The sequence below is a fragment of the Anser brachyrhynchus genome, assembly GCF_964034855.1.
Source record: "Anser brachyrhynchus genome assembly, chromosome: 8".
Classification (NCBI taxonomy): Eukaryota; Metazoa; Chordata; class Aves; order Anseriformes; family Anatidae; genus Anser; species Anser brachyrhynchus.
In genome coordinates, this window is record NC_137702.1 from 4895851 (window position 1) to 4915125 (window position 19275).

A 19275-nucleotide genomic window follows, 5' to 3' on the forward strand; every position below is an offset into this window, starting at 1 on the left:
GGGAGCAAGGGTCGGATCAGGGCTCTTGTATTTTATAGGTTAGGGGCTGCGTGCGATGCTGCTGGCCACCCCCTCCACACCTCCAGCCAGGCTGCGAGCCTCTTCCACCAGCGGTGGGAATGAAGCTGAAACCAAAACCTGGGCAGAGGACTTGTGACAGTTCAATCCCTGGCTTGCAAAAAAGGCAAAACCTCCCTCCAGCTGGAGGGCTGATAAGATAAGCAGGAGGGAAGGGCTGAGCCCAGGTGAGGCTCTCCCCACCCCGGGGGCAGAGCCGTGACCCAGGTGTGTTTCGGGCTCGCTCCGCCTCGCCGGGCAGCAGGAAGGGTGACGGAGCAGGAGGCAGGAGGGCACTGCGGGGCCGGATGGGTGACGCTGGCACTGAAGAGCGAAGCCATGGACGTGGTAACTCCCGCGGGCTTCTCCCTTCTGCCACAGCAGGGGCTGAGCTGCATGAAACACTTGCTGCTTGGCTCCCCTCCACACGTTTATAGGCTCAGGCTGCAGGTAGAAGCTCATCCTCCTGGTGTGATGAATGCTCCCAGAGCTGTTCTGCTCTCTGTGGGGCCACCTGGGGATGTTTTCCTGCCCCAAAGCGGGCACTGAGGGGCTGCCGGTGCTAGGCTTCTTCCCCACCGCTCTGAGATGAGCGGCAGTGGCTGCCTCTTAATTTACTGAAAATAGAAGTGGATTTTTAATTTTCCTAAATTTTTTTTTTAGGAGAAACTGGTGAGTTAATGAGTAGCCGGCAGATGTGTGTGGGCAGAGGGCAGCGCCGGTTACACATTCACCCGCGGGAACTCCCTTGGTGATCGAGAGAGGGGAGGAAAACAGAGGCACGTCAGGAGGGAGCGAGCAGTCCTTCCTGTCCCTGTCTTCAGTATGGTTTCTCTTCCTCTGTCGATTATTTCTAGAAAAGCAGAAAGGTACTGAGAGCTCAGGCTCCTTTTGGACAGCCCTTATAACAGCACAGACCTCCAGCTGCTGCTCTCTCAGAAAGGTGTCCATACTGAAGCCCTAGGCTGAGCTTTATTCTGCTTCCTAGCATGATATTAATGTTAGAAGAGTACTTTATTTATAGGGAGAAAATATGGAAAGTTTAGCTGTCCCCTGACTCCATAATGCTTGTAGCTTTCCGGCCAGGAAAAGTTTGTTTCTTTTTGATTCTCTCTCTCATCTTGCATGCTCTTTTGCCAAGTGCGTTATTATTCCTGGTGAATTATTTGGCCAGATGTAGCTGTAACGCATGCTGTGAGCTTTTGCCAGTCCTTTAAATTTATGGGTGGCTTCTCCCTACTTTGCTGACCGCTCTAATTTACAGCTGGGTGCCTGGCCCCACTGTGCAGTGCCTCCCTGGGCTGGGGGCCGGGACTTGACAAGTGCCCTGAGCCGGGCAAGGGGCTTCCAGGGCTCATCTCCCTGAGCTGGCTCCAGGCAGAGCTGGGAAAAACACCCCGCCGAGACCTGGAGAACTCGATGCACATCAGAGGACCGTGCTAACCTCAGCTGGGGGCTGCATGAGCTTTGTGGGGAGGGAGGTGGTGTCAGGGCTGGGGTGCGATTTATGCCGAGCATCCCTGCAGCCCCTGCTGCTACCAGGAGGTTTGGGGCACCTGGCTGTCTGCGTCCCTCCTGGCTCTGCTCGTGGCACTGACATGAATATCCCAGGTGGCTGCAAAATGGGGAGAACTCTCGCACTGAAGGGCGCCGTGGGCGCGTTAAGCACAGATTGTCTTCCTGTTAATTACACGAGTGGTTTGAAGCTGCCATTTCAAGGCGAGAGCAATAACAAGCCGAAGGGGAAAAAGGGAGCCTTGAATCCACCTCTGAGCAATCCAAGGTGCCAGCCAGGGGGCTCTCAGCAGCCCTGTCTGCCCCAGCAAGTACCCAGCCAAAAATCCTGTTTCACCTTGCTTGCGGTGCTGGGCACGCTGAGACACGCAGATATTTCTTCTTTTGCTTTCTTTATCTCCAAGGGCACTGACGGGGAACTACGTGTTACAGAAACAAAAGGAAATCAGTAAGGAGAGGTAAACAGCGCTGAACTCTTCAACTGTTGCTGCAGCACATGCAAAAGCTTGGTGCAATCGCATTAGGGCACTGCGCTGCTTTATTTCCTGTCTGGCATCACTGGAGGGATCTGAGACACGTGGGATTTGTTTTAAACCTGATTCACCCTCCGTATGCTTCTGAAAATTCCCATTCCCTGTAGGCTCTCTGCTAGATTAGGCTGTCTGGGCAGCTTACACGGCATCACACTGCTGACCACTAATATGAAATATAATTGGAGCAATTCAAACCTCTCCCCCAAGGGCTGGCTCTTTACATCATGCACTACCCTGTGAAAGTAATAAAGTTAGTGAAAGGGGTTATTCAAGAGAAATTGTCAGTGTTTAATAAATCGTGCAATTAAATGCAATAAAACCTCAGTATGCTATTCATCTGTTCTGCCTTAACACTTAAGGCTGGGGCTTTTTTCAGAATAACGAAGTTCTGTCCCAGATAATTTTTTCCAATTTCCTCATTAGACAGGTTCTCGTGAAGCCTTACAGTTCTCAGCACTGAACTAAGCTGCCAGAGTAGTGCACCTAATGTAATCATGGCATATAAAAAGTTATAGAGCAGTTCAAGGACTTAAGTAGCTCATAAATTTTTCTTCATATTTTCTCTTTAGTTCATTTTGGGGCTGAGTTTATGCTCCAGCATTGCAGCCAAAAACTGGGGTCTCCTTTCTGTAACGGGACAGCGAGATGTCTGGGGAGAAAGGGGTGAACAAAATGTTCTTTAAGTGCCCTTTCAAAGTGTGGTATCACTGATTTTTATTTATTTATTCAAAATCACATATAACCTCAGAACTGGTGGCTATATGGGAGAGGAATCGAGTGTCTTAGCCAGAGTTCACCACCCGGACCAGGAGATGCTCTTGCTGTCCTTGTGTGCCACATGGGTAGTTTGTATGTCCTCTGTGTCACGGGGTAGGAACAACAGCAAGGGGAGCGGGGTCCGGAGAGTGATGGGGGATGCTGAGCTGAATCAGCATGGTGGAGGAAGGAGGTTTTGTCCCAGGGGTTATCCGGACCCAGGATGCTTCTCTCCTGGTGGTGGAGTTTTCTGGAGGAGGCAGGGGATGGCCTCTCCTGCAGCTGATGCTTGGGTACAGAAGGCAAGGCTCAGCCTTCCTGCCCTGCTGCACAGGCGGTATTGCAGCAACTCCATCGGGAAGTTCTGACATTCATTTTGGCATTTGCCAAAACCTCCCAAGGGCGATGCTTCAGCAGTGGGCCACATCGGGGTGCAGGAGCCACCTCTGCTGGTCCCCCTGGCTCTGCTTGTTGCATTTTCATGCTCAGCTCCAGAGCTTTAGCCCTGTCTCTGCTCTTTCACCTTTCTCAGCGATGATTTGTGATCCTGAGGATCACTCCAATGACCTAATTCTGCTCTCCTGCTTTAAAATTTTCACCAGCCTTTCGGAGTCTGAAGCCTCTTTTTCTCTGAAACAATCACATAAATTGCCTCTAAAAGCAGACGTTTTGTGCTCTCCTTTCTTCCCCCACCCAGGAAGGTGTGACTGATTTCAAAGCCCTCCGAGCAAAATTTCAGAACGACTCCAACCTTGCCAACAAGCCGGTGCAGCCATGCCAGAAGCCTCCCCCCAAAATCGCACCCAAACCAGGCTCTGGAGGCAGCGGCGTGTCCAGCCCCATGCCTGTGAGTAAGAGAGAAGTGCTCATACCCAAACCCAAGGATGAACCTCTCTGTCCTGCCTCCCAGCCCTCTGCTCTCGCCTGGTGGGCCAAGCTGGATCGCACGGAGCCGATGGGGAGGAACAAAGAGCGCAAAGGAAATGTCTTGGAGAAAGGGCTGAGCTCCCCCAAGATTGGCTCTCAGAAGCCTCCACCGCCCTGTTACACTGACCAGCAAGGACCAGCCCCTGAGGATGCTCCACTCTCCAAATCTTTCCACCATGCCCTGCAGATGTGGGAAAACACTTTATCCTGTGGGGAGAAAGCAAGCACAGTGCGCCCAGCCCAGCGGGCAATGAACTTGTACGTGAACCCTCGCCCGGAGCAGAGGGTGATGTATGCTCCCACCGTGCTGGACAGCAGCAGGGTGCGACCAGCTGGAAGCCAGCCTGCTTCATCCCAGAGGAAGGATGCTCTGCGTAGCCTCGGGCTGACTTCTCCCCAGGCTGCCAGGGGAGATGGGAGAGCTACTGAGAGCACTGCAGCAATTGCTGTGCAACCTGAACGCCATAAAGGTATAGTAAGCTATAATCTTGCTATATACATATGTATACAAATATATATATATATTTATATGAGCGTGTAGAGGTGTTCTGAATCTGCAGGGTACAGCACAACAGGTTAGAGAGGAAGGCAAGAACAAGTTGGGCCCCTCAAAGTGTGGTGTTAGCTGGCTTGTTGGCGTGCTCCCATTCCTCCTTGGAGGTCCTGGAGATAAAGGAGGGTTCCCTGTCTCCACTGCACTTTTCAAAACCCCGCTCTAAGAAATTGACACATTTTTGAAAGTAGAATAAAGTGTGAAAAAGGGGGAGCATCTTATTTAGGTCTGTCTTGGCCTACTGCAAGGTAAACATGACTACAGCCTGCTGTTTGGTTTTCACACAGATGTACAAAGGCTTTTCTTTCCTGCAAAGACAGTCTAGTTCAAATTAAAGTGGCTTAAGCCTCTTAAGTCTCTGTACTCTCCCAGCTTTATAAAAAAGGTCCCATGTGAGCAAGGAGAGCATGCTCTCCTTGCAGTATTTCTTGCAGAAAGGGGAGGTGAATGCTGCGAGGTTCCCCTGGCCAACGTCTTGCTGAGCAGCAGGGCACTGCAAGACTGAGTCCTTATTTATTCTGGAAAGCCACCCCACTTGGGCTGCGTATTGAAAACAGCCACAGCCCTAAATCCTAGCAGATTAAAGTGTTATCAGTACAGAAAATTAGGCTAGTATTTTATATTCAAGAGGAAGGGAGCTGTTGAGAGTTGAGGCCCTGGCATAGCTAATGTTGTAAAAATCTCTAAAAGTGGTCATTTCTCTCCACTTTTCTATTCTGGTAGCATGGTAAGAGCCCCTTGTGTTACAGGGATGCTGACCTTAGGACGAAGCAGCGGTGGCGAGAAATGTCAGTGTAGCAACTAATGATGCTGGGTAGATTTGTGCTGCAAGGAGGGGTAATTGTGCCTGTGCTTGTGGTTCCCCGGAGCAGAGCCAGAGCCTCCCCTGTGCCAGCTGGGAGTGGGAATGAGGTTGGGCAGCAAGCCGCCAAAGGTGAAACCCCTTCCTTCAGCTGCATCCCTGGGTCCTGCCCCCAAGAAGCCCCCGAGACCCCCGAGCGTTGATCTCAGCTCTTTCCGAAGCATGGTGCCTTCAGTCCACAGAGGAAATGAAACAAGTAAGAGATTTCTAGTCTTTCTCCCCAAACCAGCCCTGCAGAAAATGAATAAAAATGTACAGTTTATTGGCATCTATAAGGCATGTGGAAATGAGGGTTCGTAGCTCATTTCTCACATCCTCCTCAAATATGAGAAAGAGCCCATCATTGGCAACACAAACACTTTTTACCCTTAATCTGGGGAAGGGATCTAGTGTTCCACGTTGGGCGCCATCCCCCGTGCAGAAACCTGCCTCCCTTCCAGCTGCAGATCCATTGCGAGCGCTTTGCAGCTGGCCGTAAAACCGCAGCAGCTGCCGGCGCTGCGAGCTGATCTTTATCACCCCACTTCAACGCGAAATGCCTTCGCTCTGGAGCACACGGCTGTGGGAAGGCACAATAAAATCGGTAGAAACCAGTCTGCTAATCCCCCCCCCTTATGTTTTAAATACAACAGAGGGCAATGTCGTTAAACGTTCCAACATCAAGAAACGCAAGAGTTCAGTTTCCCATAATAAAACCCTATTGATGTTGCATAATAGAATATTTTGGCCTGCTTATTAAGCTGCTAAATGCTGTTTCTTTATAGATACAGGCTTAATTACAGCCAGATCTGTAGGCACAACTTTTGCTGAATTCAAAGGGAGCTGCATTTCTAAGAAGGGCTCAGCTAAAATCTTGTTGGCTTACTGAGCCTGTGCTTGTTGCTCTGCTCTGGGCTTAGTAAGAGTCACAGGCAGAGAGATTTTCACTGAAACTCTTCTCTAATGTTCTTGCCTTTTCTAAACATGTAAATGGCACGGAGGAAACTAGTTATTTATATGTCGTCATCTGCGTGCCCTATCAATATTGCTCAACTATTGATCTCTGGAAGGACTGAGACTGTTGCCTGGAAACACGAAATAATGACATTAACATAGCCACATCTGCTGGCAATCCTATTTCATGCCTGTCTCTGCGTGCTGCCGGGAGGAAAGGCCTCCCCATCGCACCTCTCCATCCCTGCAGCCGCTTTTCTGCAGGATGCTGTTGCCTCCAAAGGCTAATCTTCTGTGTGTTTGTGTGCAGCTGCTGAAGATGAGGATTACCTGATCCCCGAAAGGTGAGCACACAGTGGGGGCACCTTGCTCCCTCTCACCCGCTGAGGTTTTCGGCGAGGTGATGCTTTTGAGAGCTGTTGCAGAAACAAAACCCCAGCGTAGCCGGCAGGTGTTGGGGTTTTGGCAGCAGCCCTGCTGTGTGTTTGTGCAGCAAGGCCTGCCCCTGCCCCAGCCCTCCAGCTCCAGCCGCCTCCAGATGCCCAGGCAAGACTTTTATTGAGCGGCCATCCGAAACTGTTCACTGGGTGATGTGAGCTGGTCAGTTCAGCTTCTGGTGTGGCCATGTATGAAACAGCTCAAAAATCTCAGACGTGATTGTTTTGGTGTGCTAGGGGATCCTGGCTTCTTCTGGTATGCCTCTGACTTGTCGTGAGGGGTCGTAGGGTGGTTCTGGTTCTGTAACAAAGAGACGTTGGTTTGTAGGGAAGTGTTCATATACCTGTTTTGGACAGGCATATGAACCTATATGTGTGGGATGCATGAACATACTGTGAAAATGGGAAACAGAATGGCTAAACTAGAGGAAAAAGAGACAAATTCTTAACGTACCTTCAGCACCCAAACAATGAGCTCTGGCAGCAAACAATGCAGACAGTTGTGCTTTTCACATCGTGAGGTGTTCCTGCCAGGACGGGCCTGTGTTTTGATTAACTTTCAGCCTTTACTTGTCAAAAGAGAACTGGTCAAAAAATAACCAGCCCAATAACTGTCATGCACCACAATGAAGCTGTCCCAGTAGTTCATTACATCAAGATTAGCAATCTTTCTCTCGTACTTGTGATATGGCCTTTACAATAGGTCACTTGTTAAATATTAACCATGTAGTAAATGGGGAAATGAATTAATTACATAACAGCAAATACTGGGAGAAATTTTCCTCCCTGAATCCCAGAGCTGGGAGCCTCACCTGTAATAAAAACCAGTCCCTCAAAGCCCCTGGTGTTGTTGCTTGGGGCACCTAATCCTGGGCTCCAGCTCCTTGTTTGGGGATAAACAGGCAAGGATCCACCTGCCCAGCTGTGTTTCAGGTCTGGCGGAGCACTATGGTGCTCACCGACCACGGTCTGGTGCCCAGCCAAGCTCCCAGGATGTTATTTTACCCCAGGGCTGGGTTGGGGAGGTGAAGGGCCAGGGTTCTTCCTGACCAGGGAATCCTTTGGTGTCAGCGCAAGTTTCTGCCCAACTTTATCTGTCGTTTCTCACTCTGACTTCATGACTGTCAAAATGCACCTTGAGTTCTTTGTTCCTCTTGCTGCAGTTTGCAGAGACTACCTGGTTCTTTCTCTGTTGGAGCTCAGTTGTGGCAGCAGGGTGATTCAAGGGAAGTCAACCCCTCCCTGAGCTTTATGTTAACTTGGTGTTAACAGATATCCCATGCAGTTCTTGCTGCAGCTCTTCCTGATGCTCTCTCGCCACCCTGCCCACCCAGGGGATTGCCTCATGGCCACCCAAAGAAATGAGCTGAGCTTTCCTTCTCCTACTGTTTCCCAGGTGGATGGGGTTGGAAGAGGCTCTTTCCCCCACTCTCTGTATTATTATTTTTTTTAAGTCATTTGTATGAAACAACCTGGCTTTGCCTGGGTGCCCTGAGAGGACTTATGTTTCTCTCTGCACTCATTTCCAAATGGTGCTAATTTGAATTTCTGCAGGAGGAAAGGGAAAAAAAGAGGTTGAGGAGAGAGGGTCTGGGCTGGGAATCCTAATATTGAGGCTGTGTGGTGTGGGGCTGGGCACTGTGCCAGCATGGAGCCCATCCCTTCAGCTCAGGAGCAGGACCTTTGTATGTACCCACTGATAAGTGTTGTTTTTCCTGCCTGTTTCTCTAAGTGAGAAAAGCCTGCTCAACAATGCAATGGGATTGTTATTATTATTTAAGTAGTTGCAGTAAGCTTGAAAATTGTTACGCTCAGATTTCCATAGGCTTTTTGTTCTGTTTCTCCTTGAGGGATCACTGTAGGCAGAGGACCATAATCCCAGTGCGAAGTCCCCTGATGTGCTTCAAGCTCTGTACCTACAGCATGACCTCCTAAAGGAAAAGCTGTGGCAGTGTGGGGTCGCGGGGAGGCTCAGCTGAGTCCCACGTTGTGCACAGGTCTCCTCTCCCTCTGAGGAATTCTTGATTTCACTTTGCTTTCTTGTAGGCTCGGTATCAAAGCTCTTGAAGTTCTTGTCCTTAAGAAGAATACATTTTTTTTTTTTTTAGACTTCTAAAAAGGCCAGAAAAAAATTTCTTCTCTCTTTTCTCTCATCCTCTCAGTGCTCAACTTGAAGAGCAGCATAATTGCGAAGAAACCCTGACGTACCCGAATCAGTCTGGGGACACCACAACCTCGTGTGTCATTGAAGGTACTTTGCAAGACTAGACTGTTAAAGGAATCACATGCTGTCTGGGAAAGAGCCTTTAAAAAAGGCAATATTATCTCTTCTTCAGCGGAAAAAAAAGCAGTTGCATGTTGGTTGGGCTGAACAAAGATGACTGCCTGCATTGTCCCTCTGTATGCTGGCAGGGTATGAGGACTCTGGGACACCGACCAGAAAATAAGTTAGCATTTTGGTGGTGAGATGCTGAAAGGGAAGAAGATAGTGAAGTAGGTCTAAGTGTCGTCTTGGCAATGGGGGCTTTCAGTATAAGGTTCTCTTCCATCTCCTCTTCCATCACTACTACTTCTCAGTATAATTTTCTCTATCAGAGTTGTCAGTGCTCTGCTTTTGCTTTTTTTAATATTTGCCACTTTGAGGGGAAGTTAGTTTCTGCCTTGATTTTGTTTGTTTGTTTGCTTTTAACCTCCCATTGGAATGGAAACAAAGCACCCTCCTTGGGGAGACCCACCATGACACTCTTGGGTTTGCCCCGAGGACTGTGAAAATTGCGGCCGGTCCAACTGGATGCTGCAGTGCCCATAACATTAGCCATCACTAAACAACAAATTCAAGGACCCTAGGCAGTATAACGTGGTGAATATGTGCCTGGATGTTGAGCATATGGGCTAAATCTGGGGATTGCAACTTAGAGTACAGTGATTTAATGTTTACTAACAACTAATACCAGTTCAAAAATATCTTTTCTAGTACTGAAGGTAGAGCCTCAAGATCAGAAGGTAAGTCTCTTCGCAGCCTGTTTTGACCTTTCAGGTTTGGCTGAACCATGCATCCTGTGTTTTCCTACCTTAGAAGCTTTTAATATTCATATTTCTTATGTGCTGGGTATTTCTGTATGTGTGATGTCTGTGAAGACTCTCAAAGAATAAATAAGAAAATACAGAGGGGACATGAAGATTAATGAGGTTTCCAAATACAGTCAAGGTGAGAATCAGTTCCCTTGACTTCCTCTGGAATCACGTAAGGAAGTGGTAACACCATCTGGACATTGGTAGGAGACCAAGTAAATGTCAAGCACCAGTATCAAGATCATAAATTCTTGAAGGCAAAATCCACTGAATTGCTCTGGAAACTCCTGCCAAAGGCAAGCTGGTGCTAGCAATCCCTCTGTGAAGGCATAAAAGCAAAAATGAGCTAGCTTCTTTGTCACAGCAGCGTTCTCTGAGCTTTGGCTCATATGTGAGGGCAATGTTTGTGGGGATGACCACATGGGTTCTCGTACTCTGCTGCAGGGATCTCTGCTGTTATGACCCAACGCTTTTCATTTTACCCTGGCTACAAAACTGGTGGCAGCTCACCTCGGCAGGGGAGGCATCCTGCAGGGTGGTGCAGGGAAGGGATTGCTGCAGGTGTCCCCATGGAAGCCCAGCGTGGCTGCACAGCAGAACCTATAGCTCGTGGTGGGTAACTGGGTTGAGAGAGCAAGTCCCCTCGTGGCAGGGGACAATTGGGTGTCAGTTCTGCCTCTGTTAAAAGAGGGGAAACTACTTTTTGGAAAAGGTCAAACTCCACTTTCAAATACTGACTTGCAAAGCAATCAAATTGTCCAGGAAACAGCGTAGGCTTCCAAATGCACTTATCTGTGCATGATTTGCAGAGAGGTTCTCTGGCTCATCTGTAGTCTTATTTTATGGAAGGTTGGAAATCTTTAAGTAATAAAAAAACATTCCTCCTCTGCTGTAAGCTCTCCAGCCTGTAATTGCTGTATTTCTGACCAGTAGCTTCATTGGCCTGATCCCTTGCACTGTTACGTTATTTCTATATAGTTTGTCAATATGTGTATCCCCTGTCCTGCAAGTAGAGAAAACATCCTTGTATGATGACTATTCCAAACATTAAATGCTTCTGGGTTCTCTAAAGAAATATTGCTTTAAATACTAGCTGACAGTTGAGGTCTTGCATAAAAGTTTGACTGCTGCAAAAAGCAGAGTGCCTGAAAGCTTTCCTCTTCTTTATTCTAGAAACAGAAGAATTTTCTCTTTGGCAAATCCAGGTAATTTCCTTTCCATTCTCCCAGGCTTCTTCTAACCCCACAACTAACCCAGGTTAGGGTTACGATATTGTAGCACTCAGGAAATAAAATGAAATTTCATAAATTTCATGACCAGTACAATGTAGATGATCAAGCCCTTCTGCATCAGCACTCAACGTTTCTCAGTTTTTTTCATTATAAAGAGTTGGTTGAGGGGGTTGTCTCTTTCTTCTGGCACAAAAAAAAATAAATCCAAAAAAATTGTCTTTTCGTATTGAAACCTGAACTCTTTCAGTGTAAGAAGGGAGAGGCATTGAGTTCTCAGACTGGGAGGCCCAGTTCCAGCTCCAAAATTGTGTGGTAAGGCAAGGTCCACGCCAAATTTCACCCTGTAAATGGCACATTTCAAACTCCTGGCAGTGTTTAATTACTGTCATTAGCTGAAGTGTTTCTTTTTTTTTTTTTTGGTGGGAGTTGAAGAAACACATGAAAAAATGGTATCACTTCTTTGTGAAATATGATGCTGTGTAAAAAAAAAGTATCATGTGCTGCCTCTGTTGCTGTATCTCCTTCCCTAAACTGCAATTAATATAGCAAGGAGCAAGTCTCGTGAGCCAAGTACCACCTCTGGCAAGTGGATCTAGCTGCTCCATTGATGTTACTAGAAAACAGTCATCTTAGTTTGTTTTTGTTTTCCAATTAACCAGTGGCCTTTAGATTTGGATTTGCCCTGACAGTACCAGTGGTGTTTATGCCACCTACCCCATTCAGAGGGAAAATGAGCTGCTTATTGTGGCACAGTCATAAAGCAACATGTTTGTTGGTGACTTTACTAAAGTATATCTTTTCTGAGATCTCTCTCATTTCTGAAATTTTCAGTCCTGGGAGAGAGATAATAGAGGATGAAAAAGAGGAAAAACCAAGTCTTGAAAGAGTGAAGCAGGAAGTAAAGAAAGTATTCAAGGTATCATATGCTTAAGACTGATTTTAATAATTACTGGAGGTTATTTCTTCTCCTCCTACCCTCCTTTTGTTCATGAAACACTTGAAATATTTGATTCTTTGATCACCTGTTTTTTTTGGTCTTCTCCTTTGCTTGCCCATTGCCCAACTGGCACTGCCTGAAAGGCCTGTAATGCTGCCAAGCAGCACGTGCATCTACCAGAAATCCCTGATGGAAAAAGGGTGTGAAACCCTTCTAAGTCCACAGAAGGATAACTTATATTCTTATATATTATATTAACTTATATCAGAAAGCTGTTTCTGAAGGCTGTATCCACTGAACCAGATGTCTGATCTCAGGCAGGTGGAAACGAATACGTATCTCTCAGCAGCCAAACCAGGGAAGATGGTAGAGGTGGGATGAAGGTGCTGCATATGAAGCAAGATGTGACCAGTACCCAGCCTGCAAAGCATCCTACCCCACAGGGGCTGGCAAAAGACAGAGCAGAGCCCTGTGAGTATCTCAGTTGGCTGTTGAGTGTTTCCTCAATCCTCGGTCCCATCTGTTGCCCAAATGTCTCTTCCATATGGGAAAAGATGTTAAATTTGGATGAAACTCTTGAACCAATTTAGTTAAACCAGGGCAAAAGGTTGCATGCACATTTATACTCTGGTCTGAATCATTTATTTTGGCTTTGCAAATAGCTTCCTAAGTTGGTTAACCATCTGCATAACTCAAACCGAGGTGTTTGTTTTTCTAGCAGATTGCCCTTATCCGAGAGAGCTGAAATCCATCTCCTCTGCTTCTCATAATTTATTGAGTCTCAGAAGAGGGTTTGGCCGGCGTTTGTGGTAGAAACACACGTGAGCAGGATGAGAGCCTGGCGTCTCCCCCTGTCTCTTATTAAGATGGATGATGATTCCTTGCTCTAGCCTCTCAGTGGCTCCAGCGAGCCTTCTTGTACGGTTACGGCATCTGACCTTGGGCTCCTCCTCTCAAGGTGCTCTGAGATAGCATCCAGAGCTGGTGACACGCACCTGAGCTGCAGTTATACCCAGCCACGTCTCCTCTGTCAATGCTGCTTCGCAGCTTCAGGTGTAAGTGTGCGTGAGCTGCGTTCTGCTAAGGCTCGACCCTGCCTCTGCAAACCGTTAGTGTGCTATGGCAGGATTTCAGAGGTGCAGGAGAGAAAAGCAACTCTGCTGGGCAATGTGGACAGAACAGGGGTGTGACGGAGAAAGTGCAAATCGGCTGTGGCTGTGGTCGTTATTGGTGTGGTTCTGGGGATTTGTTTCTTTTTAATTTTGAATTACCTCATAGATATTTTCCGGTTTGGTTGGTGTCTGTTTTTGTAAGCGGTGTTTCTGGTTTGCTTGACCTTTGGATGGCTGGAGGCAAATTCTGGTGGGATTTTTTTTTTTTTTTAGAAGTACTCATGGTGGGCCTCCTGCTATTGCTCCACCAGAGGGGCTGACTCTGAGAACTGGTGTTCCCTCAACCCCCATCCTTCTCCTCTTCAAGGAGAGTTGCTCTCTGGGCCCTGAATGTTTTGCAGGAATTTATGTCATTAACTAGGGCATATTGCGGTGCTACATGCTTCTGGTGAGACCTATTGCATGGACCTACGTTCATTTAGGAACACTATCTGCTGTTATTTTTGTGGCTATATTTCTATATTATTCCACTTCTTTTAACTTCATTAAGGATTTAATATTGCCACGGAACAGAGTCCTCCAGTAATAATCTTTTTCTAACCTCGTGAGGTGCAGCTCTCATGCTTTGTTTCCATCCCCTGGTGGAAAACTTTTCTGGGAGGCTCTCCCTCCTCATCTCCTTTCCAACTTGTTGATTTACAGGTGGATTCCCGAAGGACTGGCCCGTTGTTTGGGTCTCAGCAGCTCTAGCAGCCATGCTAAGCCTTCCCTTTAACCACACCTGCAAACATCTGTGAATAGTCCCTTGGGATGTTTTCAGTCAAGGAGGAATTGTCTCAAAGCTGCTACAACTGAGAATACTGATGGATATTTTATTTTTTTAAAACCTGAAATATTTCAAAACTTGTAGCTTAATTTTTTTTTCTAAAGTCTTAAAACTTACGATATTTTAAAGTTCTTCTGAAAGTAGCTCAGAGCAGAGACTTTTCTGGACTCCAACTGCCATCTTCAACAGCTGTCCTTGCCTTGAGAGAAGTTGCTCGGAAAAGCTCCCAAACAAAAAATCCTTTCTTGTTTCCAGCACACTACATGTATGTTGGTGCTCCAAAACCAGGTGAAGAAGAAACAGCCTTGAGCCAAAACACTCTGCCGACACCAGAGGATGTGTACGATGATGTTGAAGGACTGCAGGATAGACTGTGAGTGTGGACAGGGGCTCATCCCAATGGCTGAAATGAAATGTGTTTTATAAACTAGGCTGCAGTAAAACCCCAAGTAATACTTCTGTCTTGTCTTCTAGCAGCCATGCATCAGATGTCTCAAGTCCATCTGCTTCAGGCAGCAGTAAGTGCAGCACATGGGGTAGTTCAAACAGGGCTGCTTTTAATTTGGGCTGGTGCCTGGTAGATGACGTGAATACCTTCATTTAACTTTCAACATCTATAGTGTCTCCTTGGGCCTGGCTGCTCTCAATTCCCATTAAAACCAGTGGGGAGCAATACACGTGTCTAGCATGGAACTCATTTGAGCAACTTTGAAGCCTCTGTTAGGGTAACATGTAATGGCCTGGATGCAATTTGTCCAGCAAAACTCACCTCACCGCTACTGAACGTGGTTTGTGATAATGGCATGCCTTGGTTTTAAGTTTCAGGAAGCAACTGCGAAGAAACATATGAAGATGTTGAGATCGGCGGTGATAATCCAGCAAAAGAGGAGTAAGTTGCAATTTATTAGCCTGTATTTCAACTTGATCTCACATGCCAGGTACTGGCTGGAAGCCTTGTTTTCCTAATGCAACTCCAGGAAAATTGTTGTATGTGTGGGTTTCTGCCCTGCTTCCTCTGTCTTTCCCCTTTGGCTGACACTTAGGGAACAAAAACCGGTTAACAAAATTAACTCTTAGCAGCAAGGCCTTCCTATGAGAGCTTGTAGCATTCTCTATCCACTGGAAGTGCACCCCTTACAGACCCCTGCTAGCACAAAGTCTTGCTTCCCTCTTGGGCAAAAGCATTGTTCAGCTGTAGCTGAGAAATGGCACCTCTTTGTGTGCCCAACGAGGTAATGCTCAAGGGACAAACGGGGACATTGTCCCCATAAAAAGGGACAAAATTCTGACATTTCAGATCACAGAAGGATGGAAAGCTGAAAGGAGTCCAGGCTGTGAGCTAATGCCTGCAGCTGATACGCTCTAAGTTACTTGCAACCTCCTATTTTTTTTTTTTTTTTTTACAGGGCTTCTCATGATGTTTGCTTCCAGAGGGTGTGTTATAAAAGCAATGAGTTTTGCAGCCTCAGGTTTACACACTGCCTGAGCTTCCCAAATGTTGAAGCTTGAAGTTAGTTGTGTTTTTACTTATTAGCTTTGTATGGTTCCCTGCCCTTGCAGATTTCCTGCGTCCCTTTGTAAGAAATAGAGACAGCCTTTGGGAACGGCATATGGGCTGCGGATGCTGCACACAATTACTTCGAGTGCATCTGGTGGCTCTCTTCTAAGGAGCAGTGTGGGAGGAATAATAAGGTGTTTCTGTACATCTGCTTTTCCCTTATGGACGTGGGACTCATACTGGCGTGCATCTGGATTCAAGTCTAGCTTAGGCATGCATGTAAAGCCTGCCCCTGTCAGAGAGGGGGAAAAAGTATAGGAAACTTGAAACCCTGGAAGTGACTGGGCAGTTATTTAGAGGTGACAGCATCACTTCTCTGCTGATTGTCCGTGGGAGTTGTGTGGTGGAGGTGCATAAGTGTCTCCAGCCAGATGTGCTGGTGTCTGCATCCCATCCCTGGACTGCCTGCAGGGAGCTCCAACTCTTGCTCCTTCCCCATGCCTGTCCTGCACCTCTGTGTACATGGGTGTGCAACAGTAGGAGAAATTAAACTCTTCTAATTCATGGGAAAATGGAGGAGCAGAGCATCTTGCTGGAATTATGCAAAGAATTGTTGCAAAGGAATTATTCAACAGAGCTGGGGCTGTGCCCAAATTCATGGGGTTCAGAGCTCAGTATCTTAACCCCCAAACCACTCTACAAAACCTTTCTATTGATTCCCTCATGCAGGGTTAGCTGTGCTAACACATACGTGAATTATTTTTAATAGCACTTGTGCGTGGGTAATGTCCCCCATGTGAGGATCTTGGTTCTTTGCACATAGAGTAATAGAAAATCACCGTAGCTTTGCAGCCTCTTGTAAGCTCCAGAGAGGTGTGTGTGCAGTGGAACGTCTTTCTGAAGGGCGTACATGACAGAAATGTGTGATGAAGGGTGGCACAGACCAGTCTTCTGGATGTCCTCCTTTAATGTGCGTTGTGTGCCGCTGGGGAATTGTTGTCCCTTTCATCAGGAGTTTTTACTCTAAATGCATCTGGACCAGTCTGCAGCTGCTGGGTCAGGGAAGGACAGGGAGGGACTTCTCTTTTTTATTTTAACTACAGTCAACACAGAAAAGTTCAAAGCTAGGCAAAAGATTTGAGCTTGGACTTTGTAATTAGTCACCTTTCGCTGCATCTTTGACTATCTCATTGAAACCATCATTCATCCACATGATGCTATTAAGGATAACGATAAGCTTAAATGATATTGCTGAAGTGAGGCCTAAGGTCCGCTGACCCTCCTCTACCTGCTTTGGGATCTCAGGGGCTGTGAATATTGCACCTCGTATACTTCAGTGCCTAGTGCCTCTCTAATTTACAATCTTTTCTGTTTTGGACAGATTGGAAAGACAAAAGAGATTTGGAAATCTCTTTAAGATAGAGAAATTGAAACTGAATATCAGGTTTAAGGAAAACTTAAGGTAAGGAAACATTGGTTGTCCAGCCCTTTCCCCCTCCAAACCTGAGCAGCTGTATCTGCAACAGTTTGAGATCAGGAGGACTAGAAGTAAGGAGTGTGTACATCTTTACCTGAAAAACAACACCCAAAGTGCTTCTGCCAACTCATTAGGAGCTGTTACGGCAGATGTGGACAGTGGCCCATCTGTGCAGCTTCTCTGGCATCAGAGATTTGCAGGAGCTGGTCCTAGAGCAGCATCCAAATTTTCTCAGGCTTTCTGCTGCCCTTTTTACCTTTCCGATACCTCAGCATGTTGCAGCTGCTCAAGGGAACATAGAAACATGATACCTGCTGCCTGGACCTGTTAGTCAAAGGCTTGCTGATGTGGTCCTTCAGGGCTGAGTGTTTTCTTCCAAAATACCATTTGTAGTCAAGCTGGCAGCAGCATCTGCTGTTTAGGTTTACAGTTGAGTCTGTAAGTCTAACAAGGGAGCAGCAAAATGAGAGAGAATATTGTATAACTTCCTATAATACACTTTCAGGTATTCTTATTTGAGTATTTAAAACCCTGGTTAAGTGTCTGTGGAAGAACTCCTTCAGCTTTTCCCCAGGTGTGCAGTAGATGCCTGTAGAGCCTGTCCTCCACCTCTGCCAGAGTGCACCTCACCTTGTGCACGATGTAGGGCAAAGACTGAAAAACGCTACTTTTTCTTATTACTTTGGAAATTCCAGGTTATTTTTTCTTCCTTTCCTCTTTTGTCTGAGTAAGGCTGCTCTCTGGATGCACTGTAGACCTTTCACAACCCGCTTTTTGAACACATGGCTCTTGTTGCTGCCAGAGAATGGAGATGATTAATTAGCAAGGGATGGCATTTTGGCAAAAGCTGTTGGTGTCAGGGATGCCATGCACCCAGAGCTGCCCTGCATTGCCTCAGCAGCAAGCATGGCATGCCACTGGCTTGTCGGTGCTCATGGCTTTTTTGGTGATGATGATGTGAAAGCCTGTTTCTGAAAGCCTCTTTCTCTCCTCAGATTGTTTTCCATTTCGGTACCAAATTTAGGTAAGCAACTTGCATGTATCTGGCTCTTGGGAATGTGTGTGTGTATGAAGAGGGAAATGTATTGCACAATGGGGAATCAACTTTACACATTGTGCCCATCTGAAAATCATGTAATGTGGCAGTGTTAATTTGAAGGCTTAATATAGGCTTGTGCTGCAGTTGAGGGTTAGGGTTTTGTTTATTTTTTGGCAGTTTTGCAGTTTTGGTAGTTTTAAGATCCTGCATATTTGGATATATCTTGGAAGGCAATGTGGGAAGCAGTCCATGCTGAACCACGGCCATTGCTCTCCAGCAGCTCTCTGCAAAGTTTCACTGGTGATCAGGCACTAACTGCCTGCTGGAGGGACAGGGTTGTGCCCTCTGTAAGTGGGATGGGCACACCAACTCTCCCCACCATGGGAGGGTGCTGGAGCGAACCCCCCGTGTCCTTGGGGTAGAAAACTGCCCACAAACACATGTGGCAAACCCCAGCATCTTGCCTTGTGCTGGAGTTTTGGCTGGTTTATGGAGCCGTGAGGCTCTTCCTTTCACCTCGGCTTTGCCCCTTTGGATTGTGTGGCTTACAGCATCCCCAGTTCCCCTCTGCAATAAATTTCATTGAGTGCTAGACTCAGAATGACATTTCCCAATTGTCTCTGCTGCGTTTGGGTGCCAGCGAATGTCTCCCAGGAGGACACGGTGTACGATGACGTCGAGGCGGGGCAGAGAGAGCCAAGGTGAGGAGCGGGCCCTCTCCAGGGGGTGGCCAAGGAGATGGGGCCCTTGGTGTGAGCCTGGGGACCATGCTGGACTGTGAGGCACTGAGGGTCATGAGCTGGGCAGGACCCGCTCCTCTGGAGACAGTCCAGATGTACTCTTCTTGTGTGTTTAATTTGGCAAGAAACATCCCCCAAAAATGTTTCTTTGACGTGACGTAGTTAGTGCCAGAGATGTGAAAAGCGGAGAGCTGCTCGCTGCCGCGCAGCAAAACTCAGATAGTTTTCCTAAGGAAGGAAAAGCCCAGCTCTCAGAGCCGATAATCAGCGCGGTCCTGGCAAGCTCCTTGTCAGAAAAATTACTTTTAATAGGAACAGCATGTCTCGGTGCCTGGCTGCCAGATGATCACAGCGGCAGCGTGTGCTGGTACAAAGCGCACCACATGCTTGCATCTGGGTGGGAGTTGTGGGGGGAGGCAGAGGGAAAAATCGCGGCTTTGTACCAACGCGGGTTTGGGGAGGGGACGTGTCCTGCTGCAAAACCTCAATTTGTGTGGCTCTTTCCCCTCCCTCCTGTCAGGGAGAAGGATGACAAGTACAAAACCTGGATGCCAAAATTCCTGGTGTCAAGAGACGAGAAGGACCGAAGGAAAAGCAGCGACGATGTGGACAGGTCTTTACTTGCATTAAGTGTTTTTCCCTTGTTGTCTGACTTTGTACAGGGTGTGTCGTGATGCGGTTCTCTTAAGTCACTTGCAGGAGCAGGATGCCCTTGCTTAAGCAAACATTGGCGTTTGGCTGCTGCTCTAGGGTCCTTTTCCTTTGAACC

At 47.2% G+C, this 19275-nt stretch overlaps 1 protein-coding gene across 4 annotated transcripts in view; it reads left to right on the forward strand.

The window, feature by feature from the left end:
- The window catches only part of FYB2 (FYN binding protein 2), a 25459-nt gene continuing 6184 nt past the window's right edge, over positions 1-19275 (forward strand). Inside the window, exons 1-17 of one of the 4 annotated variants that reach the window (XM_080602698.1) lie at positions 1-405; positions 1977-2030; positions 3559-4258; positions 5214-5399; positions 6447-6480; positions 8736-8824; positions 9548-9576; positions 10819-10850; positions 11709-11793; positions 12132-12285; positions 14008-14125; positions 14227-14270; positions 14572-14641; positions 16632-16712; positions 17723-17751; positions 18407-18467; positions 19027-19119. In XM_080602698.1, coding sequence (XP_080458824.1) covers positions 3703-4258; positions 5214-5399; positions 6447-6480; positions 8736-8824; positions 9548-9576; positions 10819-10850; positions 11709-11793; positions 12132-12285; positions 14008-14125; positions 14227-14270; positions 14572-14641; positions 16632-16712; positions 17723-17751; positions 18407-18467; positions 19027-19119 — 1661 coding nt within the window. In that variant the 5' untranslated portion in view covers positions 1-405; positions 1977-2030; positions 3559-3702. Of the gene's footprint in view, positions 527-1976; positions 2031-3558; positions 4259-5213; positions 5400-6446; positions 6481-8735; positions 8825-9547; positions 9577-10818; positions 10851-11708; positions 11794-12131; positions 12286-14007; positions 14126-14226; positions 14271-14571; positions 14642-16631; positions 16713-17722; positions 17752-18406; positions 18468-19026; positions 19120-19275 lie in introns of all 4 variants that reach the window. The other 3 variants (XM_080602697.1, XM_080602696.1, XM_080602699.1) reach the window with 3 other exon arrangements.